This window comes from Chiloscyllium plagiosum, unplaced genomic scaffold (genome assembly GCF_037043375.1).
Source record: "Chiloscyllium plagiosum isolate Xiang-an unplaced genomic scaffold, Cpla_swu_hap1 HiC_scaffold_6, whole genome shotgun sequence".
Lineage (NCBI taxonomy): Eukaryota > Metazoa > Chordata > Chondrichthyes > Orectolobiformes > Hemiscylliidae > Chiloscyllium > Chiloscyllium plagiosum.
In genome coordinates this window covers 129,344,897-129,368,081 of record NW_028270144.1, presented here as the reverse complement: position 1 = coordinate 129,368,081, position 23,185 = coordinate 129,344,897, and the positions used below count along the sequence as shown (strand labels likewise).

Sequence of the window (23,185 nt, the reverse complement as noted above, 5' to 3'; positions counted from 1 at the left end):
CTGCACTCCAAGGTCTCTTTGTTCAGCAACACTCCCTAGGACCTTACCATTAAGTGTATAAGTCCTGCTAAGATTTGCTTTCCCAAAATGCAGCACCTCACATTTATCTGAATTAAACTCTATCTGCCATGTCTCAGCCCATTGGCCCATCTGGTCCAGATCCTGTTGTAATCTGAGGTAACCCTCATTACTGTCCACTACACCTCCAATTTTGGTGTCATCTGCAAACTTACTAACTGTACCTCTTTGCTCGCATCCAAATCATTTAGGTAAATGACAAAAATGACAAAAAATCTGAGAGTATTGAGGAGAACTAGTGGTTGTGAAGTACTTGGACTTCCAGAAAGCATTTTCAAGGTATCCCCCAAAAAGTTAAGCAATAACAGCCCAGGGTGTTGGAGGTAGTATATCGGCATGGATAGAGAATTGGCTTATGGACAGAAAACACTGAGTGGGGATAAGGGGTTCTTTTTCAGGTTGGTAACCAGCGGGGATCAGTACTAGGACTGCGACTGTTTACAATCTATATTAATAATGTGCAGGAAGGAAGCAAGTACAAAACAACCTCGATTATCTGAACGAGACGGGCAGGGAGTATTTTGTTTGTATAACTGATTGTTCGCATAACGGATAACGTTTTTACAGGACCTCAACATCTTGTTTGGATAATCTGAAATTCGGATAAGTGACGTTCGGATAACTGAGGTCATTCTGTATACTGTTGCAAAATTTGCAGATGACACAAAAAATAGGTAGAAAGGCAAGTTGTGATGGGAATACAAAAATTCACAGAGAGATAATGACAGATTAAGTATGTGAGCAAAAAAAGTGGCAAATAGCGTATAGTGTGTGAAAATGTGATGTTGTTCATTTTGGAAGGGAGAGGAGAAGAACAGAGTATTCTTTACCTGGAGAAAACCTGCAGGAAGCTGTAACATATCAGCCATGAGGGAATGAGGGATTACAAAAACCAAGTGGCCTAATTCTGCTCTTATAGCTTATGGTCTCAGTTCTATTACAAAGGGACTTAGGGATACTTGTGCTTGAACACAGAAAGCTATCACACAGGTGCAGCAGTTAATCAGGGAGGTTAATGGAATATTGGCCCTTATTTCAAGGGGGTTGGAGTGTGAGAGGAGGCAAGTCTTATTGCAATTGTACAAGGTGCTGGTGAGACCACATTTGGGGTTTTGTGAGCAGTTTTGGTCCCCTTATTTAAGAAAGTATATTATTTCACTGGAGGCAGTTCAGAGAAGGTTCATGAGGATGATCCCTGGTATGGAGGGACTGTCTTACAGGCAAAGGGTAAACAGGTTGGGACTCACTGGAATTTAGAATGAGGGATGATCTCGTTGAAGCATATAGCATTCTTAAGGAGCATTACAGGTCAATGCTGAGAGGATGTTTCCCCTCATGGGAGAGTCTAGGACCAGAGGACACCGTCTCGGTGTAAAGGGGCACCAATTTCAGACTGAGATGGGGAGGAATTTCTTCCCACAGAGGGTTGTGAGTCTTTGGAACTCCTCGTCACAGAGAGTTATGGGGGCAGAGTCCTTCTGTATATTTAAGGCTGAGATAGAATTTTGTTCAATCAGGGAGTAAGGGTTAAAGGAAAAGGACAGGAAAGTAAGTGTGAGGAACATCAGATCAGCCATGATGTTATTGAATGGTGGAGCAGGCTACTCCATTCTCTTGCATGAGGCCTTTTGTGATCATCGGTAAGAGAAGTGTTCCAAATGTGAGACCCCTTAATTTGTATGACACTACTTTCGCTAACTGACCAACTGGGTAAGTTAAAGGCCAACAAAGGTTTCCCATTCTGATATCTTACTGAGGGAATGCTGCCTGGGCAGACGGCTTGGCTGTCTACTCCAGGAGATGGTGCAGAACCCAGGCTCCAATTCAACAAAACAAGACAGAAGACTGTGCTAGAGTTCTCCCTCAATCAACACCAGAAACAGATTAAGCTCAGCTACTGGGATCTTTCAAAGTGAGAAAGGATTGGACACCCTGGAGGCAGGAAACATGTTTCTCCTGATGGGTGAGTGCCGAACCAGAGGTCACAGCTTAAAAATACGGGGTAGACCATTTAGAACAGAGATGAGGAGAAACTTCTTCACCCAGAGAGTGGTGGCTGTGTGGAATACTCTGCCCCAGAGGGCAGTGGAGGCCCAGTCTCTGGATTCATTTAAGAAAGAGTTGGATAGAGCTCTCAAGGATTGTGGAATCAAGGGTTATGGAGATAAGGCAGGAACAGGATACTGATTAAGGATGATCAGCCATGATCATATTGAATGGTGGTGCAGGCTCGAAGGGCAGAATGGCCTACTCCTGCACCTATTGTCTAAATGGCTGCTTTTCTGCAGTATTGGCAACACTGCCCATGGCACTATGGTGTCAGTCCATTGAATCATAAGATTCTTGACTCAGGTCTCGCTTTGAAGACCTAAGTTCCATAGTCTCCACTTCCAACAGTAGTGGGACTTTACTGAATGCTGCATTGTCAAAATTACTATCTTTTGAATGAGATTTTAAACCAAGGCCCCATCTGCCCTCTAAAGATGATATAAACTTTGCTACAACACTCTTCAAAAAAAAACAGCAGGGCAATTCTTCCCAGTGCCCTGGGACAAATACTTACCCTTCAACCAAAATCAGTAAAACAGATTCTCCTGCCATTTGCTGCTTGTGGGAACATGCTATGCGCAAGTTGGTTGCCATATTTCCGACATTAGGATAGTGACTAAATTCAAAAAGCACTTCATTAGGTATAAAGCACATTGGAACATCCTGAGAAGGTGAAAGGTGCAGTGGTTATTCATTTTCTGATTCCTAGAGTGATGTGACAATAAAGTACTATACCATTCTTGTCCTGGGCACATTGGGCTCCCTTTGGAGGTCCACTCTGGCAAATGGGTCAGGGTACAGTTGTAGCTTCCGAAGTGAGCGTTCCAATTGTTGAACATTCTGCTGAATTCCTGGAGAGTCAAATGAGAACAAAAACAAACTGCTGAATGAAGGTTCTGTAAGACTGAAACTCGAACCTACCGTACAGAAGACTGAACACACACCAGCTGGTTTCAAAACAGTTTCCACCCTACTGTTGTTAGAATACTGAATGGACTCACAAACTCTTAACATTCGCCTATACCTGCGTTTTTGTTTTTGCTGCTGTTTACCTATTATTTACTACCTATGCTACTTAACTCTGTGATCTGCCTGTATTGCTCACAAGATAAAGCTTTTCACTGTGCCTCGGTACACATGACAATTAATTCAATTTTCTTTAGATTAGATTCCCTACAGTGTGGAAACAGGCCCTTCGGCCCAACCAGACCACACCGACCCTCTGAAGAGTAACCCACCCAGACCCATTTCCCTCTGACTAATGCACCTCACACTATGGGTAATTTAGCGTGGCCAATTCACCTAACCTGCACATCTTTGGACTGTGGGAGGAAACTGGAGCACCCGGAGGAAACCACGCAGACACAGGGAGAATGTGCAAACTCCACACAGACAGTCACCCGAGGCTAGAATCGAACCTGTGACCCTGGTGCTGTGAGGCAGCAGTGCTAACCACTGAGCCACCGTGGAATGGGGAAGAGGGCCACTAGGAGTCAGTTGAATATCCGGATGTCAAGTCCTGGAGCATCCATTCCTGGAGGTTACATGCTCTCAATTTCAACATTTCCAAACTTCTGCCATTTCTTCCAACACTTGTATTACTGGAAGGATTCAATGAAATTTAAAGTAACTTTTTTTTAGAAAACCAATGATCTGATTTCAGACATTTCCTCACAGCAGTGGACAGGTGGTTCCTCACCAATTCCTGGAGACTCCAGGACAATTCCTAGAGGAGCCGGTAGCATCAGCCGACGCTCATAATGCAGAAGTATTGGACCTCTCTGAGATGATAGGGGGTGGGGGAGGAAGCTATGGATGGGAGTAGAATCTCTTACCAAGTGGTTCCACAAAGTCAGGGTCAGGATTTGCATCCAGAAGTTCTTCATAGCCTCTATATTTTTCAGGAAGATTAGATGTGAATGAGGATGTTTCAGTAAATGTTTCCTTCATACTCTCCAACCCTTCACTCTTCAGTGTCACATTGTCAACCTTCAGGAAATAAAATCAGGACACAGAGATATTGGAACTCACAGGACTGCCATAGGCTCAGTGTTTCTTCAGGCTCTAGTGTAGGGTAAGGAGTGACAATGCGATAGGTAGAGAGCTCCAGCAAGATACAGTGAAAGTACTATTGATTTCAGAGAAAACACAGTGTTTACACTAGTGTGCTCAAAAAGACACCATGCCAACACAACTGAGGGTTACAGAGTACACAACACACTGAAGGGATAGACTAAGAAATTACAGGCCGGTCAGTTTAACCTCAGTGGAGGGCAAATTATTAGAAAGAATTCTGAGACAGAAAATATATATCCACTTGGAGAAACATGGATTAATGAATGATAGCATGGGTTTGTTAAGGGAGGGTTGTTTGGATGTTTTGAGGGAGTAACCAGGATTGTTGATGAGGATAATACTTTTGACATGGTGTACATGGACTTTAGCAAAGCTTTTGATAAAGTACCTCAGATTGGTCAAGAAAGTATGAACTCATGGGATCCAAAGTTAAGTGGCACATTCAAATTTTGGCTCAGAAGCAGATACAGAGGGTGATAGTAGAGGGGTTCCTGTGGCTGCAAGTCTGGCTCCTGTGGTTTCCACAAGGATCACTGCTGGTGACCTTGCTATTTCTAATGTACGGATATAATCAGGATGTTTGCAAATGCACAAAAACTGTGGGGTGGTAAATTTGAAATTTGCATCACATGTAGACAGGGTGGTTAAGAAGGCATTTAGCATGCTTGTCTTCATTGCTCAGACCTTTTGAGTTTAGAAGTTAGGACGTCATGTTGAGGTTGTACAGGACACTGGTGAGGCCTCTTCTGGAGTATTGTGTGCAGTTCTGGTTCCCCTTTTATAGGAAGGATATAATTAAACTGGGGAGGGTTCAGAAAAGATTTATCAGAATGTTGCCAGGAATGGAAGGTTTTAGTTATAAAAATAGGCTGGGATTTTTTTTACTGGAGCATAGGATGTTGAGGGGTGTCCTTATAGAAGTTTATAAAATCATGAGGGGCATAGATAAGGTTTGACAAGTTAAAAACTTGGGGCATATTTTTAAGGTGAGAGGAGAAAGATTTAAAAAAAACAAAACACGCAATCTTTTTACACAGAGAGTGGTTGGTTTGTGGAATGAACTTCCAGAGGAAGTGATGGACGCAGGTATAGTTATAATGTTTAATAGACATTTAGATATGTACATGAATAGAAATTGTTTGGAGGGTTATGGGCCAAATACAGGCAGGTGGGACTAGTTTAGTTTGTGAACAGGGCAAGTGCATTGAGTATAGGAGTTGGGAGTCATGTTGCAGCTGTACAGGACATTGGTTAGGCCACTTTTGGAATACAGCGTGCAATTCTGGGCTCCCTGCTATAGGAAGGATGTTAATTGGACAGGCAGGAGGCTGGAAGAACCTGGCAAGCCAGGCAGCATCAGGAGATGGAGAAGTTGACATTTTGGGTATAATCCTTCTTCAGGACTGTGGGTGGGTGTAGGGGGAGCTGCAGATAAAGGGAGTGGCGGGAACAGAGGTGGTGAAGTGGGGATAGGTGTATACAGGCAAAGGGTATGACATGGTTGGTCAATGGAAGGAATGAATCCAGTTGGTGGCTGGGAGGAGTGAAACAGAGGGGGAGGGGAGAAGGGAAGAAAGGTTATTTGAAAGTGGAGAACTCAATGTTGAGTCCTCCGGGCTGCAGGCTGCCCAGATGGAAGATGAGGTGTTGGTTCGTTATGGCAATGGAAGAGGCAAAGGATGGTCATGTTTGAAATTAAAATGGGAAGGGAATTAAAATGGGCAGTGACTGGGAGGTTCTGCGGACCCAACTGTGATGCTCAGCGAAATGTTCAGAGATTACATGGGGTCTCCCTGATGTAGAGAAGACCACATCGGGAGCACCTGATGCAGTAAACTAGGTTGGAAGTACTCCTTGGATGCTGCCTGAACTGCTGTGCTCTTCCAGCACCACTAATCCAGAATCTGGTTTCCAGCATCTACAGTCATTGTTTTTACCTCGGTTGGTAAAAGCGGACAAGTCATCCTCTGTCTCACCTGGAAAGATTTTTTGCGGACCTGGATGGTGGTGAGGGGGGTGGTGTACTGGCAGGTTTTGCATCTTTTCCAGTTACAGGGGAAGGTATCTGTGGGTTCAGGGGGTCAGTGGGGACAGTGGTGCAAACCAAGTACTGTTGAAGGGAACGGTCCTTGCGGAAGGTGGAGAGGGGTGGGGAGGGGAAGATGATCTTGAGGGTAGGGTCTAGTTGGAGTTGGTGGAAGTGTTTAAGGATGGTGCATTAGAAGCGGAGACTGGTGGGGTGCTAGGTAAGGACAAGGGGCACTCTGTCTTTATCATGTTTGGAGGGGGTTGGGTTTAGAGCAGTAGAACAGGGAATGGAGATGGTGTGATGGAGAGCTGTCTGGATGGAAATGCATGTTGTTCGAAATAGGTGGACATCTGGGAAGCTTGGGAGTGGAATGTCTTCTCGTGCGAGCAAATGTGGCGGAGGCAGAGGAATTGGGAGAAGGGGATAGAGTTCTTGCAGGATCCTGGGTGCAAGGAGGTGTAGTTCAGGTAGTTATGGGAGTCTGTGGATTTGTAGTAAACGTCTGTCTGGAGGTTGTCGCTGGAGGTGGAAATGGAGAGGTCAAGGTAGGGGAGAGAGGTGTCCTAGATGGACCAAGTGAATTTGAAGGTGAGGTGGAAGTTGTGGGTGAGGTCGATGTTGTCAAACCTGAAAGGGTTCAGAAAAGATTTATGAGGATGTTGCTGGGTTGGAGGATTTGAGCAATAGGGAGAGGCTGAATAGGCTGGGGGTATTTTCCCTGTAGCATCGGAGGCTGAGAGGTGACCTTATACAGGTTTATAAAATCATAAGGAACATGTATAGGGTAAATAGACAAGCTCTTTTGCCCAAAGTGGGGGAGTCAATCTCGGGAGCATAGGTTTAGGGTAAGAGGGGAAATACTTAAAAGGGACCTATGAAGCAAATTTTTCATTCCGAGGGTGGTGTGTGTATGGAATGAGCTGCCAGTGGAAGTGGTGGAGGCTGGTACAATTACAACATTTAAAAGGCATGTGAATGGGTATATGAATAGGAAAGGAAGGGTTTAGAGGGATATGGGCCAAAAGCTGGCAAATGGGACTAGGTTTATTTAGGATATCTGGTCAGCATCGACATGTTGGACCAAAGGGTCGGCTTCCGTGCTGCATGTCTCTATAACTTTATGATTCTATGGTTGGTTGGACTGAAGTGTCTGCTTCCATGCTGTTTCACTCTATAAATAATGAGGAGGAATAGCCACAACCTGCAGGAGAATCTGAATGGACTGCTCAGATGTGTAGAATAGTGACAAATGGAAGTTAACTGGAAATGTGTTAGCGGGTTTTGAGAAGATTTGTAGCTCAGGTTGAGGTTCTGGATGTAGGTTTGCTCGCTGAGCTGGAAGGTTCATTTTCAGACGTTTCATCACCCTACTAGGTAATATCTTCAGTGAGCTGCTGGACGAAGCATTGCTGATGATTCCTGCTTTCTATTTATATGTTTGGGTTTCTTTGGGTTGGTGATGTCATTTCCTGTGGTAATGTCATTTCCTGTTCTTTTTCTCAGAGAGTGATAAATCGGGACCAAGTCAATGTGTTTGTTGATAGAGTTCCGGTTGGAATGCTTCTTGGAATTCTCATGCGTGTCTCTGTTTGGCTTGTCCTAGGATGGATGTGTTGTCCCAGTTGAAGTGGTGTCCTTTGCAGCATTAGAAACAACAGTGAAAGACAACCAACTCACAGAAGAAACACAGCAAACTATCAGACAGGTAGTCACACCAACATTAAGCAGAAAAAAGGAAGGAAACACGCTCAATACACAAGAAAGGAAAGCACGAGAAACACTAAAAAAAGATAAAAACATTGTTATCCTACCTGCAGACAAAGGACGCTTGACAGTCATTTTAAACCAAAGAGACTACACTGTAAAAGCAAATGCACTACTTGCAGATACCAACACTTATCAACAGGTGGCGATAGACCCGATCCCGCAACTAGAGAACTGAATCATAGTCCTACTCAAAAAACATTTGAAATCTGGAGAAATAAATAAGACTGGCTTCCAAGAAATGAAACCAAACAGATCCAACACACCACACTTCTATGGATTACCCAAAATTCACAAACCAGTAGCCCCCCCCCAGTCCATAGTCTCGCTACCTGGAACACCAACTTACGGATTGGACAAGGAGCTACACAAAAGACTAAAGCACTTAGTAGAAGACTCATGCTGCTCCATCCACTCCACCCAAGAATTCCTGAAGACCATCAAAGACACTAAGATAGAAAAGGATGAAATAATGGTCTCCTTTGATGTCACAGCCCTGTTTACATCAATCAACATCAACCTGGCCAAAGAAACACTGACTACACTATTAGGAGACCCAAAGACACATACACCAAACACCACCAACTTCATCAGAAAGGACAGCATCGTCAAGCTAGTAGACCTATGCCTTACCACCCACTTCACCTTCAACAACAAAACCTATAGACAAACCAATGGAACACCCATGGGATCTCCAATATCAGGGTTCTTAGCAGAGACTCGAACAAACAGCTCAGCCAACCATCCAACCCAAACTTTGGGTCTGCTACATGGATGACATCTTTGTCATCAGTAAATGAAACAAATTAGAGGAAACCTTCAAGACCATCAATAATACCCTTACTGGCATAACATTCACTAAAGAGGAGGAAAACAACAACAAACTGCCATTCCTAGATGTCACAGTAGAGCGAACAGCCAATGGGGAACTTCAAACCAGCGTCTACAGGAAAACAACACATACGGACCAAATATTGAACTACAGAGGCAATCATCCCAATATCCACAAACGAAGCTGCATCAGAACATTATTCCAATGAGCCACCACACACTGCAGCACAGAGGAATTATGCAAGCAGAGGAAAATCGCCCAAGCAGTGTACTCAAAAAGAACAGGTACCCAATGAACATAGTTGGCAGATTTCTCAGCAACAAACCCAAACAAGCAGACAAAACATGTCCAGAAATCCTAGCCACTCTCCCCTACATCAAAGGCATCTCGGAAATGACTGCCAGACCCCTTGGCATCATGGTAGCCCACAAACCCACCAACACACTAGAACAGCAGCTAATGAAATTGAAAGACCCTATACAGACAACAAACAAAACTAATATCATTTACAAAATACCTTACAAGGACTATAACAAATACTATATTGGACAAACAGGCAGAAAACTAGCCACCTGGCTACATGAACATCAACTAGCCACAAAACGACATGACCCTCTCTCACTAATATCCTTACATACAGATGAGGAAGGACACCACTTCAACTGGGACAATACATCCATCTTGGAACAAGCCAAACAGAGACATACACGAGAATTCTTAGAAGCATGGCATTCCAACCAGACCTCTATCAACAAACACATAGACTTGGACCCAATTTACCACTCCCTGAGAAAAAGAACAGGAAATGACATCCCAACAGGAAATGACATCCCTGCAGGAAATGACATCACCAACCCAAAGAAACACAAACATATAAATAGAAAGCAGGAGTCATCAGCAATGCTTCGTCCGTAGGCCCACTGAAGATGTTACCTTGTATGGTGACGAATTGTCTGAAATGAAATGATGCAGCTTCGTTTGTGGATATTGGGATGATTGCCTCTGTAGTTCCAGCTCACCAAGCAAGCCTACATCTGGAAATGTGTGATGTAAATGCATTTGGGGAGAGCTGGTAAGGCAGGGATTACACTCTAAATGGCAGGCTCCCAGAAAGTACAGAAGATCAGAGGGACTTTGGTGTGCACATCAAAAGATCCCTATAGGTAGCAGGGCAAGTAGGTAAGGTGGTTAAGAAGGCATATGGAATACCTGTCTTTACTGGCTGAGGCATAGAATAAAAAAGTTAGGAGGTTATGTTGGAATTGTATAAAACACTGGTTAGATCACAACCGAGTGCTATGTGCAGTTCTGGTCACCACATTATAGGAAAGATGTGATTGCAATAGAAAGGAGACTTACCAAGATGCGGCTGCCTGGAGGACCTGAGCTGTGAGGAACAATTAGATTGGTTGTGGTTGTTTTCAATGTAGCAGTGAAGATTGAAAGGAGTCCTGATAGAGGTATGCAAGATAATGAGGGGCATAGATCGGGGGAACAGGAAGATACATCTTCCGTTAGTAGAGAGGTCAATAACAAGGGAGCCTAGATTTAAGGTAAGATGAATAGGGCTCAGAGAGGAGTTGAGTAGAAACCTTCACACTCAGAAGGCACTGGGAGTCTGGAACTCACTGCGATTGAGTCAGAATCTCTTGTGACATTTAAGCAGCATTTAAATATTCACTTTCATAGACTCCAGGGCTGTGGGTCAACAGCTGGAAAATGGAATCAGATCTTGGTTGACTGGTATGGACACAATGGCCAAATTGTCTCCTTCTGCGCTGTAAACATTTAGGAGTCTATAAGTCAGCTGAGGGAATTTAAATTAAATTTGCAAAATAAAATTTGGAATCAGAGACTAGTCTAAGTTATGGTGATCATGAAATTATCATTGATTGTTGTAAAAACCTATCTCTGTGGTTGTATCCTTTAGGGAAGCAAATCTGCTGTCCTTACCCAGACTGCCCTATATGTGACTCCAGACCCATAGCAACATAGTTGACTCTTAACTGCTCCCCGAAATGGCTAAGCAAAACATTGGAGTTTAAGGGCATTTAGGAATGAGCAACTAATGTTGACTTTTCCAATTAGGCCAAAATCGCAAAGAATGTGGTTCATCTGAATTTGAGATTTTCTTACTTTTCTCAATGCACTGTGCCATTAACTCCCTGTTACTCTAACATAAAAAGCAGTCTATAATCATGGTATCTTTGATAGAACTGACCTGGGTCATGAAGAACCCCTCTATTTCCTTTTCTTTGATTGTCTGATCTGAAGTCCAGGAGCTCCCTTCAGAGGACCTGCTCTCCAATGGGCAGACCCTGTGTGATACTGATGACAGAAGGTCTGAGCAGATGGCAAGTGGTGGTGTTGGAATTTCCATCTCTTCATCATCAGACTGGCTCCCTCCTTCTCCATCCTGGTCCAGCTCCAGGAGCTGCTCAGCGGCTTCCAACACCAGGTCCTGTTTAGGAATCCGTGGAATGTGACTGTTGACCTGAAACAGCAAAAGGGAACTTCCTCAAGTAGTGATCCAGTAGTATGTGAGACACAGTCCAGAATCTTGACTACAAAGGTTTCCTAGCCCTAGCACTCCTTCAGCAGGAAGCCAACCTGATCATTACGTCATTGCTCATACACTGAAGAAAATGGATTTGAATCCCCAAAAACCCTGGAATTCCAAGCAGTGGGAAATTAAATATGAAATATTTAAGCCTTAGTGCAGCTGTCCCAATGATGAAAAGTTTACAACTCCACATTGTTTTGAGAAAATAGAGACCATCTGTAATCAACCCACTGTTGGTTGAGGTTGTGGGGGAGAGGGGGGTGGGTGGGTGATGAGCAGGTTTCTGAGTTGTGATCTGGAACAGACTGCTCGAAAGGACAGATTCAGTATAAGACTATGGGGAAGCAGCATAATTGGATACCTCTCCCAAAGAGGTGGCACAGAGAGTATCTGTCTGCACTGTCATTCAATGATTTAAAGTTCAAAAGCAGAGTTCCTACCCAACCCCTGGCAACAAGAGTAACTTGCCCACACTGCAACTCAAGGAGCTCCAATTTAACCCCCACAGCGAGAAAGGTGTGAACTTCACAATTGAAACTCTTAGTCTGCCCTGACAGTGGGAGGCATGAGCCCAGTTACATGTGCAACTGGAATTTGTCGCAACAGTAGGGAGACACACTGAAGTGAGGAACCCCCTGCACACTCAGGCCTCAATCCCATCAGGTCCTGATCTGATTATTTAACATAATGAACCTGCCAGCTTCAGACAAGCACGTTTACCGGCCACTGCAGGGAACTGGTTAAAATCCACCACAAATGATCTGGGAGGTTGGATGGAAATACCATCAGATTTATAGCCCAGCTTACTGCATTCTGTCAGTTTTGATAAAGTCAGCTGCAGTGAGTATTTTCCTGATCTCTCTAACCTCTTCCAGTCTTGCAAGGTCTCTGCATTCCTCACTTTCTGGACTCACAAACATCCTCAAATTGGATCCCTCCATCACTCACACAGGCGTCCCTGTCCAGAATTCCTTCCCAAACCCTGTCCACCCCGCTCACATTTTCATTCTTAAATTGGACTCTGTGGCCAAGTTTTGATCCCCTATCTTAATACTTCCTTAAATGGCTGAGTGTGCAATGTTGTTTAATCCTGTAAAAATTTCTCTGGATGTTTTACAATATTAAAGATGAAATACAAATGCAATTACATTTTGAGAAATCTTTGTTGATAGCGGTACTCAACATATCCACCATAAGCCTGACCCTATGTCCTCTTGCCCTGCAGTACTTTGGTTCACCTTTTCTATCCCATTAAGTTTCCATTAACCTCTGAAATGTCTCAGAATGTACTTACTGTCCAATAAATACTGCAGCAACTTGCCAAACCTCCTTCAACAGCATCTTCCTCTATCATGAAGGGCAGCAGATATATGGGAACACCATCCCTGCAAGTTCCCCTCCAAGCCACTCACCATTCTGACTTGGAATTATGTCACCCATCCTTCAGTGTTGCTGAGTCAAAAATTCTGGAACTCCCTCCCTCAGGGCATTGTGTGTCTACTTACAGCAGCGGTTCAAGAAGGCAGCTCACCCCCACCTTCTGCAGGGAATGGAGATGGGATGGATGATAAATGCTGGCAACACCCACATCCACTGAACAAATATAACAAAGTTACCTTGCGCTTGTGATTAAAGACATTACAGACTGGTGGTTTCTCTGGGGGCTGAGGCTTGCCTCTGATCACCTCAATCCCGAGTCTGTCCTGAAACATGGAGAGCACTAGCAGGTGCTTCACTGAACGGGAAAATGAAGAGAATCTGCGTAAGAACGGTCATTACAATGTGTTTGTGCAAAGTAAAATAGTACATATACATACATACACACCCACACACGCTAAATGGAGCACCGCGTGTCTCAGTGGTTAACACTGCTGCCTCACAATGCCAGGGACCCAGGTTTGATTCCAACCTCGGACGACTGTCAGTGGGGAGTTTGCACAGTCTCCCCGTGTCTGTGTGAGTTTCATCCGGGTGCGCCGATTTCCTCCCACAGTCCAAAGATGTGCAGGTCGGGTAAATTGGCAATGCTAAATTGCCCATTGTGTTAGGTGCATCAGTCAGGGGTAAAAGTAGGGGAATGGGTCTGGGTAGGTTACTTTCGGAGGGTCAGTGTGTATTTGTTGGGCTGAAGGGCCTGTTTCCATATTGTAGGGAATCTAATCTAAATCCTCTGTCCTGTCCATTGAAATAAATTGGAGTTGAATTGTAAGCTGCTCAGTGCCCAGGGCACCAATCCCAGCTTGACTATTCGACGCTTTGACACATACATTCAGAGGATGTTTGAGTTGCTGGTGGGTTGTCAATTATTGGTGATCTTCAATTGCCCTCAAACTGAGTGGTCTGCTAAGCCATTTCAAAAAGCAGTTAGTTAAGAGTTTAACACATTGCTGTGGGTTGGTAAGATTGGGTAAGAACAGCAGGTTTCCTTCCCTAAGGGACATCAGTGACCCAGATGGGTTTTTAACGAGGAGCAAGTGTGGACTGCAGATGCTGGAGATCAGAGTCGAGAGTGTGGTGCTGGAAAAGCATAGCCTGTCAGGCAGCACCCAAGGAGCAGGAGAATCGATGTTCGGGCATAATTCACTAGCTTTCATAGGTTCATGGTGTTTTATAGCATAGAAAGAGGCCCTTCAGCCCATTACATCCATGCCAGTCATCTAGCTACTCCAGTCTCTTTTCCTGTACTTGGCCCATATCCTTGTATAAGGATATTTCAAATGATCATCTAAATGTTGTGACAGTTTCACTTTTAACACCATTTCAGATAGTAATTTCCAGATAACCTCCATTCTGACCATTCAACGGTGCAAAATAGCTCAGGACTGACTCTTCGACAGTGCTGTTCTCCTTCAGTAATAATCTTTTGATAGTGCAGAGCTTCCTCTTAACTGACCCTTCAACAGTGCAGAGTCCCTCGATACTGCCTCACCATCAGTCCAGTGATCCCTCAGTACTGAGTCTCCAGCGGTGCAGTGGGGAAGTCAGCAGATAATTGATTAATTGTGGAGGAAGATAAGTTTAAATGTAATCATGAATAAGAAACTGGGATTGACAGCTAGTCCTAGTAATGGTCAGGGACATTCGGCCTCAGAGCTTTGCATGACCATCCTCCAAGGCAGACCTTGGGACACTCAACAACACAAAGTGGCTGAGCAGAGGCATGGGGATGGCCTCAACTGGAATCTTGGGTTCATGTCACACTACAGGCGACCTCACTGTACTAAACACACACACACACTCACGCAAACCCACTCTCATACACAAGCTCTCTCTCATACATTCACATATACACTCCCACACATGCACCCTCTCACAGACTTATTACACTCACTTACACACACTCTCACAGACACTCATATCCCCCCTCCCACAGACACTCACACCCTGACACACACATGCACACACTCACTCGGTCTCCCCTGCACACAGACACATGTAAGTTTGTGGGGTGAATTTGTATTTGCAGAATTACATTTTATTTTGTTAAAAAACTGCATAAATCCATGTAAGATTCTGTAAATCCCACTTTAGAAATAGAATCAGGCTGACTTAACATTGGGACACAGACTGACTTTAGCAGAGCGCTTTAGGGAACATCTCCGAGACACCCGCACCAATCAACCAAACCGCCCCGTGGCTCAAGATTTCAACTCCCCCTCCCACTCTGCCGAGGATATGGAGGTGCTGGGCCTCCTCCACCGCCGCTCCCTCACCACCAGACGCATGGAAGAAGAAACGCCTCATCTTCCGCTTCAGAACACTTCAACCCCAGGGCATCAATGTGGACTTCAACAGCTTCCTCATTTCCCCTTCCCCCACCTCATCCTAGTTTCTAACCTCCAGCAACACGATCCCCTTGACTTGTCCGGACTTGTCCGACCTGCCCAGCTCCTTTTCCATCTATCCACTCCACCCTCTCCTCCCTGACCTATCACCTTCATCTCCTCCCCCACTGACCTATTGTACTCTATGCCACTCTCTCCCCACCCCCACCCTCCTCTAGCTTATCTCTCCATGCTTCAGGCTCTCTGCCTTTATTCCTGATGAAGGGCTTTTGCCCGAAACGTCGATTTTGCCTGTCCTCGGATTTTGCCTGTCCTCGGATGCTGCCTGAATTGCTGTGCTCTTCCAGCACCACTGATCCAGAATCTGGTTTCCAGCATCTGCAGTTATTGTTTTTACCTCTTTAATCTCACACCTTCAATGCATTATCTGAGCTGAGATGGCACCTATTGTTAAAGCTATCTTGAGAACATAACTTTTTGAAAGTTCTGGGATTTACATATGAAGGAACCAAAACAAAACATGATCATTCTAAAAGATGAAAGACTTAAGCTAAATTTGTTTAATATTTCTTTCCGTGACACTGCAATTCTGTATCTTATGATCCTGCTCCACAGCTACCTGATGAAGGAGCAGCGGTCCGAAAACTAGTGCTTCCAAATAAACCTTAGATTAGATTAGATAACTTACAGTGTGGAAACAGGCCCTTCGGCCCAACAAGTCCACACCGACCTGCTGAAGCGCAACCCACCCAGAACCATTCCCTACATTTTACCCCTTCACCTAACACTACGGGCAATTTAGCGTGGCCAATTCACCTCACCTGCACATTTTTGGACTGTGGGAGGAAACCGGAGCACCCGGAGGAAAAACACGCAGACACGGGGAGAATGTGCAAACTCCACACAGACAGTCGCCTGAGGCGGGAATTGAACCCAGGTCTCTGGCGCCGTGAGGCAACAGTGCTAACCACTGAGCCACCGTGCCATCCTGTTGGACTATAACCTGGAGTTGTGTGATTTTTAACTTTGTTCACCCCAGTCCAACACCGGCACCTCCAAATCAGTCCGAGTAATGGTGACCACGAAACTTTATCATTAGTAAAATCCCATCTGGTTCACCAGCAGGAAACTTTAGCCAGGGAATCTGCTGATCTTACTTGGTCTGGTCAATTAGACAAGGGCAATTAGAGATGATCAACAAATTATGGCCTTGCCAGTGATGATCACATTCCATTGAATGTAAAATAGACTGTCCATCTAACAGTGTAACACTCCCTCATTCAGTACTGCATTGTGAACCATCAGCATCAAATATGTACACACGCTTCAAAGTGGAACTTAATTCAGGACATCCCTTACTGCCAATCAATTTCTTTTGAAAGTTTAATAGTTTATGTAATACATGTGAATCCAAGACTACAGCCATTGGAGGGGGGGTGAGGGTGAGGGTGGTGGTGGGGGTGGGGGTGGGGGGTTCTTGTGGTGCAGTGATAGTGTCCCTTCTTCTGAGCCAGGAGGCCTGGGTTCAAGTCCCACCTTTTCCAAAGATGTGCAATGACAGGGAAATTAGAAAATATAAAAATAGAGCCAATAATATAAGACAGTCTCTAATAAATCCAACTGAAATTTCAGGAGAAACTTCTTTCCTCAGAGAGCAGTGAGAATGTGGAACTTGTTGACCACAGGGTGTAGTGAGGTGAAGGGAATATGAGGGAGAAAGGAACAGAAGGAGTGAGAGAAAGAGATTGAGAGAAGGCTCATGTTGAGTATCAACACCAGCATGGACCAGAACATAAAAGTCTATAGTATCCAAGGTCAAATGACAAGCTGAATCCAAAATTGGCTCAGGGACTGGAAGCAATGTGCAATGGTTGATGAATGCTTTTATGACTGGAAGTTAATTTCCAGTGGAGTTCTACAAGATTTGACATTTATTCTCTTGCTTTCCATAACAATGATTTAAATGTAGGGTGTCAATGATTGAGTGGTTGCTGTGTGGTTGATAGCTGTGGGAGAATTATTCGATTTGTGACAGCCATTTTGTCACATATTAAAAGCCTGGAAACCATTTTGAATCTCATCTTAGTGCCTGCTTACTAAAAGCCTGTGTTTCCCATGTCCAGCTAAGACGGTTGGCCTTGCAGCTGTACTGTTATCTGATAAACAAATTTTTGCCTTGCATGAGGCTATTCTTCTCTTTGCAAGGACCTATTATATACCAATATCTGCTTATCAGCTACTAACCAACACTGTGCAGACATTACTTGACTGAAGCTAATGACAGGGCAAGGTGCCTAGCTTGCTTGTTATCCTGCAAATTGACAGTTTGCTAATTTTTAAACGATTGTAACCTTTATAATCACACAACTCTCTGTATCTCATCCGAGTGACTTGTGATCATTCGGTCGACTTGTCAATACTTAAGGCTTGTGTGTGTGCATTACTTCTAAATTGGACTGCTACATGCGAGTCCCCCACTGCATAATTTATTTCCATCCCCAACAATAGTGCTACAATTTCTAAGAAATAAACAGCTTGTCTATAGTCAAAGGTAAGGATTGAAATCTCATTTGGTGGTACTTGCTGTATGAAGATTCCATTAACTCAAGAGGATAAATGGCTGCAGCAACAATATGCAGTACCGGAGTACGAGGCAACAGGATTTTTGTAGATGGTCAGTTTGTTGAGTGCCGGAAAGAGACAAATAGCTAGCAGTTCCTCATCATCCGTTATCTACAACAGAAAACACATCAGCAAAAAAAAAGGCATTTGTAAAGTGCAGCTTTTCCATATACTTTTCCACCTGGCACTGCCCCAGTCATGTCCAAGTCCCAGCCATGCATGAGGTAAATACCCTGAATCTGGAATCGATAGGATTATCACGTTAAGGTCTTCCCCATCCTGACATCTTCCTGGCTCAGATTAGCAACAGAGTAGGGTTGGGAAACTAAAGCTGCTTCACAGAACGGAAAGAGTCCATTTGGCCCATCATTCCTGTGCTGGGTCTTTGAAAGAGCTGTTCAACTGTGGGAGGTAGTGATGTAGTGTTAATTTCACCAGATTAGAACTGCACAGTCCCAGATTAACTGCCCTCTGAAATAGCCCAGCAATACCCCTTAGTTCAAAGGCAATTAAAGAATGGGAAACAAATGTTCATCTTACATCCAATGACATGGAATGCTTTGCTAGTTGAGGTGGTGGAAGCGAAGTCATCGGGGACATTTAAGTGACTGCTCGACATGCACATGGATAGCAGAGAGATGAGGGGTGCATAGGTTAAGTTACTATATTTTACATTAGGATTAAGTCTCGGCACAACATTGTGGGCCTAAGGGTCTGTGCTGTACTTTTCTATGTTCTATGAAATAATAAATAGAGAACTGGTTCTGCAGATTGACCACTTGCTCACTGAAATACTCATTCCACAGATTTATAAACTGCAACCGTTCACATTCTTTTCCTGTCCCATTACAACTGAATTCAAAAACAGAACAAAGAGGTTTTGGAGACGGAACTCACTTTTATACCTCCATAATTTTTGGCAGAAAACTACTCTCCTATTTGAAGGGTTAGGGAGATTGAAATATCTGGCTAATTCTAGAGTATATCAGGTCAAGGAGGTAATAAAACAAATCCCCTTACACAGTCTGTATGAGATATAGGTATCTATATTCACTTTTCGGAGGTGTTGGTGTTGGACTGGGGTGTACAAAGTTAAAAATCACACAGCCCCAGGTTATAGTCCAACAGGTTTATTTGGTGGCACTAGCTTTCAAAGTGCTGCTCCTTCACCAGGTGGTTGTGGAGTAGAACCATATAAGTCTGTATTGTATGATTCAGCTCCACAACCACCTGGTGAAGGAGCAGCGCTTCGAAAGCTAGTGCCACCAAATAAACCTGTTGGACTATAACCTGGTGTTTTGTGGTTTTTAACTATATTCATTTTGTTTATTTGTTCATGGGATGTACACATATTGGTTAGGCAAGCATTTATTACTCATTCCTAACTACATATCAAAAGAATTCCTCAGGTACGCTCCTAACTTCAATGCTTACACCAGCTAGGACCAGAGGACTGGATGTGAGCTCTTGAAGAATCCCCAGAACATGATACTTTTATATATTTAATTACATAGAACAAGTTAGGATTGTTTTTGTGGGAGTGCAGACAAGTGAGGGGGGAAATCTTATAAAGACTTATGAAATTCTAACAGGACTAGACAGGGTAGATGCAGAGAAGGTGTTCCTGATGGTGGGTGTGTCCATAACCAGTTTGAGGATTTGGGATAGACCATTTAGGATGGAGGTGAGGAGACATTTCTTTACCCAAAGAGTGGTGACCCTGTGAAACTCATTACCACAGGAAGCAGTTGATGCCAAAACATCAAATGTATTCAAGAGGTGGCTAGATATGGCATTTGAGATGAATGGGATCAAAGGTTATGGGGAGAAAGCAGGATTAGGCTATTGAGTTGGACAATCAGCCATTATCGTGATGAATGGCGGAGCAGGCTCGAAGGGCCGAAAGGCCTCCTCCTCTAACTATCTTCTGTGTCTCTAAATGCAGCACCCATATGTCAAAGTGTCTGCGTGTGTGTGTGCGCGTCTTTTTATCTCTTCCAGTTGTCAGTGAACAAATTCATAATTCAGCAATTGACTGTACATGTTGATCCTTATACCAATGATCCACTAACTCTCCAAACTGGAAAAGGTCACATGGAACTGAAACAGCTGCACTGTAAATCAGAATAAATCCGGATCTCAAACAAATGTCCAGGATTATCCTGATACAATCACTGAGCATTGTTTGTCTGTAGCAACTTACCAGGGATAGAATCAGGGATTTGACTGTAATTCTTGCCATCAATCCTCATGTGTGCAATCAGGTAATTTAGGGAAAAATTAAAGGACAAAAGGTGAATGAGAGTGACTCAAACAGAATCTAGGCATTACCTTATTTCTTGCAAGGCTGAGGTGTCTCAGCTCTGAGAATGGAGGGAGAAACTCATTCTTCTGTTTCAGAAAACACATTGGTTTTATTTTGGGAGGCTCCAGCAATTCTTCCAAACTAGCTTGCCCCTGGAACAAAGGAATGGGAAGAGGATAATTTAATTTTGTTCAAACATCTTAAAAATGAACATAATACACTACTTCAATCATTACTATTATCACAATAAAAGCAAAATGCAGATGCTGGAAATCTGAAATAAAAGCAAAACGTTCTGGAGAAATCTGATAGAATGTTTGGAGACAGAAACAGAGTCAATGTTTTGAATCTAATATGACTCTTTTTCAGAGTGATTGCAAATCACTGATTGGTTCCTGGGCAGAGGAATAACTTATGTGCTTACAATATACACTCTGTTTGCAGTGAAATAACCAAGTCTGGATATTTTCACCCACACTTGCTGCAAGTTGTTGCCTCTACACAGTAAGACTTAATGACTTCACAATTAGTGTGCCAATTGCCCTGTGCCTTCCACAAATAGTAAATGCATCTGAAATAAGGAAATTGAAGAACAAAAGTGTCTTTGAAATGTGTCTCCCCTGCAATTTATTCCTGCATCCGTATTTGTTTGTTTATGTCACTTTGTATGTATGTATAAGGGTTTAAGAAGGGGGTTAGAGTTTTATCTAGTACAGTGATGTTGATTTATATTTTTGCTTTCCTGCAGTTAGAATTGATTTCTACGTTACAAATAGTAGCATCTTGTTAAATACAGAAACCTAGTCTGTGTTTCTGTTATCCTATTTCTGGATTAGTGGTGCTGGAAGAGCACAGCAATTCAGGCAGCATCCGAGGACAAGCAAAATCCGAGGACAGGCAAAATCGACGTTTCGGGCTTCCGAAACGTCGATTTTGCCAGTCCTCGGATTTTGCCTGTCCTCGGATGCTGCCTGAATTGCTGTGCTCTTCCAGCACCACTAATCCAGAATCTGGTTTCCAGCATCTGCAGTCATTGTTTTTACCTTTCTGTTATCCTATGTCCATCAGACAGGTAAATTGGGGACTTTGAGTACTTTGATTAAATCTTTATCTTTTGTGATGGCCCCAGTGGAGCTCAAACATGAGCACACTTTCCAAAGTGGGTTGTTCTACTGTGTACAGTCGTCACCATTGGAATACAGAAGGTTGTACACCAGGGAGAGCATAGAGAAGATTTGGTGTTGTCAGGAATGGAGAATTTTAGTGATGAGGAAAGGCTGAGTAGGCTAAGATTGGTTTCTATAAAACAAAAGAGGCTGAAGGGAGATTTAATTGAGATGTGTACAATTATAAGAGGCCAGAACAGAGAGTGAGAAGATAGAATATGTTTCTACTAAGTGAAAGGGCAAAAACAGGGGACTTGGTCGAAGAATTGGGGAAAATTGTGGAGTAATTTGATTACTTGGTAGGGGTCTGGAGCTCAAAAAGTGTGGTAGGATAGAAACTGTCATTGCATTAAGAGAAAATTTGGATAATCTGAAATGTCATAATCTACAGGGTTATCGAGCATGCTGCAAAGTGGGAATAGAGACAAAAAAACTGCAGATGCTGGAATCCAAAACAGAAAGTGGGAATAGGGCAGGCAGCTCTTTATATGCTAACGCAGACACAATGGACAAAATGGCCTTCTCAATGCCAGGCATCTGCCTGTGTTTGCAGTTTCACAGTAGCACAGCCTGTAAAAGAAGATTTGCACTCCTATAGCACCTTTTACAACTTCAGAAGGTCAAGGAATACTTTACTGCCAATGAAGTGCAGTCACGGCTATAACATAGGCCTGTGTGTGCATAGCAAGGTTCTCCAAACAGTAATATGATAAAGAGCTGATAATTTTTTTAAGTGATGATTGTTGATGCTGATTTGAAAAACGCTCTGCAATCTGAACCAGTTCATTATCACTAGGAGCATCACTCGCCTGAAGTAGCCCAGGAACAAATACGCCACTTCCAATGATTTGAGACAGCAGGATCTCTAAATGTTGAACACTCCCTGCACATGAGCTGTTGCTGATGTCCACAGCTTGTTTTGTTCATGAGATGTGGGTGATTCTGGCCAGGCCAGTATTCATTGCCCAAGCCTGGTTACCCTTAAGAAGATGGTGAGCTGCCTTCTTGAACTGCTGCAGTCCAGTGTGTTATAGGTCAACCTGCAATGGCATTAGGCAGGGAGTTCCAGGATTTTAACCCACTCGACAGTGAGGGAACAGCAATATATCTCCATGTCAGAATATTGAATGGCTTTGAGAGAACTTGCAGGTGATGAAGTCTATACCCATTTTGCCTGGAAAGATTATAATATTGGGGGCATGATTGTGTAAATTAAACTCCTGAGGGGAGCACACCAGGAAATTGCATCTACAAAGCCCGATTCCTAGTGGGAGTTTCTTTTATATTAGTCCATACAAATGTGGTGGTAAGCTGCTTTCTTGATCTGCTGCAGTCCTTGGGAGTGCCAAAATATGTAGTTACCACAGCCATTCTTAAGAAATAAAAACCACAATATAACATGCCCTGCCCTCCCCCCCACCCCCACCCACCCCCCCACCCCCGCCCCACTCAGGCTACCTTACCTGCACAGTGGGAAAGGGAATATTTGATTCCGAGCCATGGTTAGTGGAGGTTACTAAAGGAAATGCAGAGAGCATGAATAAGCTTTTAAAAGCCCAGTTAGACTGAAAGAAACACAGAATCACATTTCACAAACTCATTTTGTCAAAAAAGCACTTTACAGTGTTACGACACAGTGGTGAACCCTTCTGCTAATTAAACCAAACACCCAAAAAAGCTCACCGTGCCTTGTAATCTGTTAAAGTTTGAAAAACACCCAACTTCCACAATTTAAAGAAAAAAATCAATTTATTCTTTAACTCTAGAAGTGAACATTAAACAACAACTATTTACAATTCTAAGCCTCCTTTCTCTTATGGGTTTGCTATCTACCTCCAACTCTATCACAACACACTGTTCCAATAACCACCCAGATTAAAATGACATCAATTTCATTTTCAGAACCAGATAGCGGC

General features: G+C 43.6%; 1 protein-coding gene across 6 annotated transcripts in view; it reads right to left on the bottom strand.

The window, feature by feature from the left end:
• The window catches only part of xrra1 (X-ray radiation resistance associated 1), an 88,540-nt gene that overhangs the window by 8,577 nt on the left and 56,778 nt on the right, over positions 1-23,185 (bottom strand). For all 6 annotated transcript variants that reach the window (XM_087988461.1, XM_087988464.1, XM_043692539.2 and 3 more), the window contains 7 exons: positions 22,733-22,785; positions 20,130-20,255; positions 17,819-17,909; positions 13,008-13,126; positions 11,050-11,322; positions 3,963-4,116; positions 2,863-2,978 (listed from right to left, as the gene is read on the bottom strand). In XM_087988461.1, the coding sequence (XP_087844587.1) occupies positions 2,863-2,978; positions 3,963-4,116; positions 11,050-11,322; positions 13,008-13,126; positions 17,819-17,909; positions 20,130-20,255; positions 22,733-22,785 (932 nt within the window). The remainder of the gene's footprint in view (positions 1-2,862; positions 2,979-3,962; positions 4,117-11,049; positions 11,323-13,007; positions 13,127-17,818; positions 17,910-20,129; positions 20,256-22,732; positions 22,786-23,185) is intronic.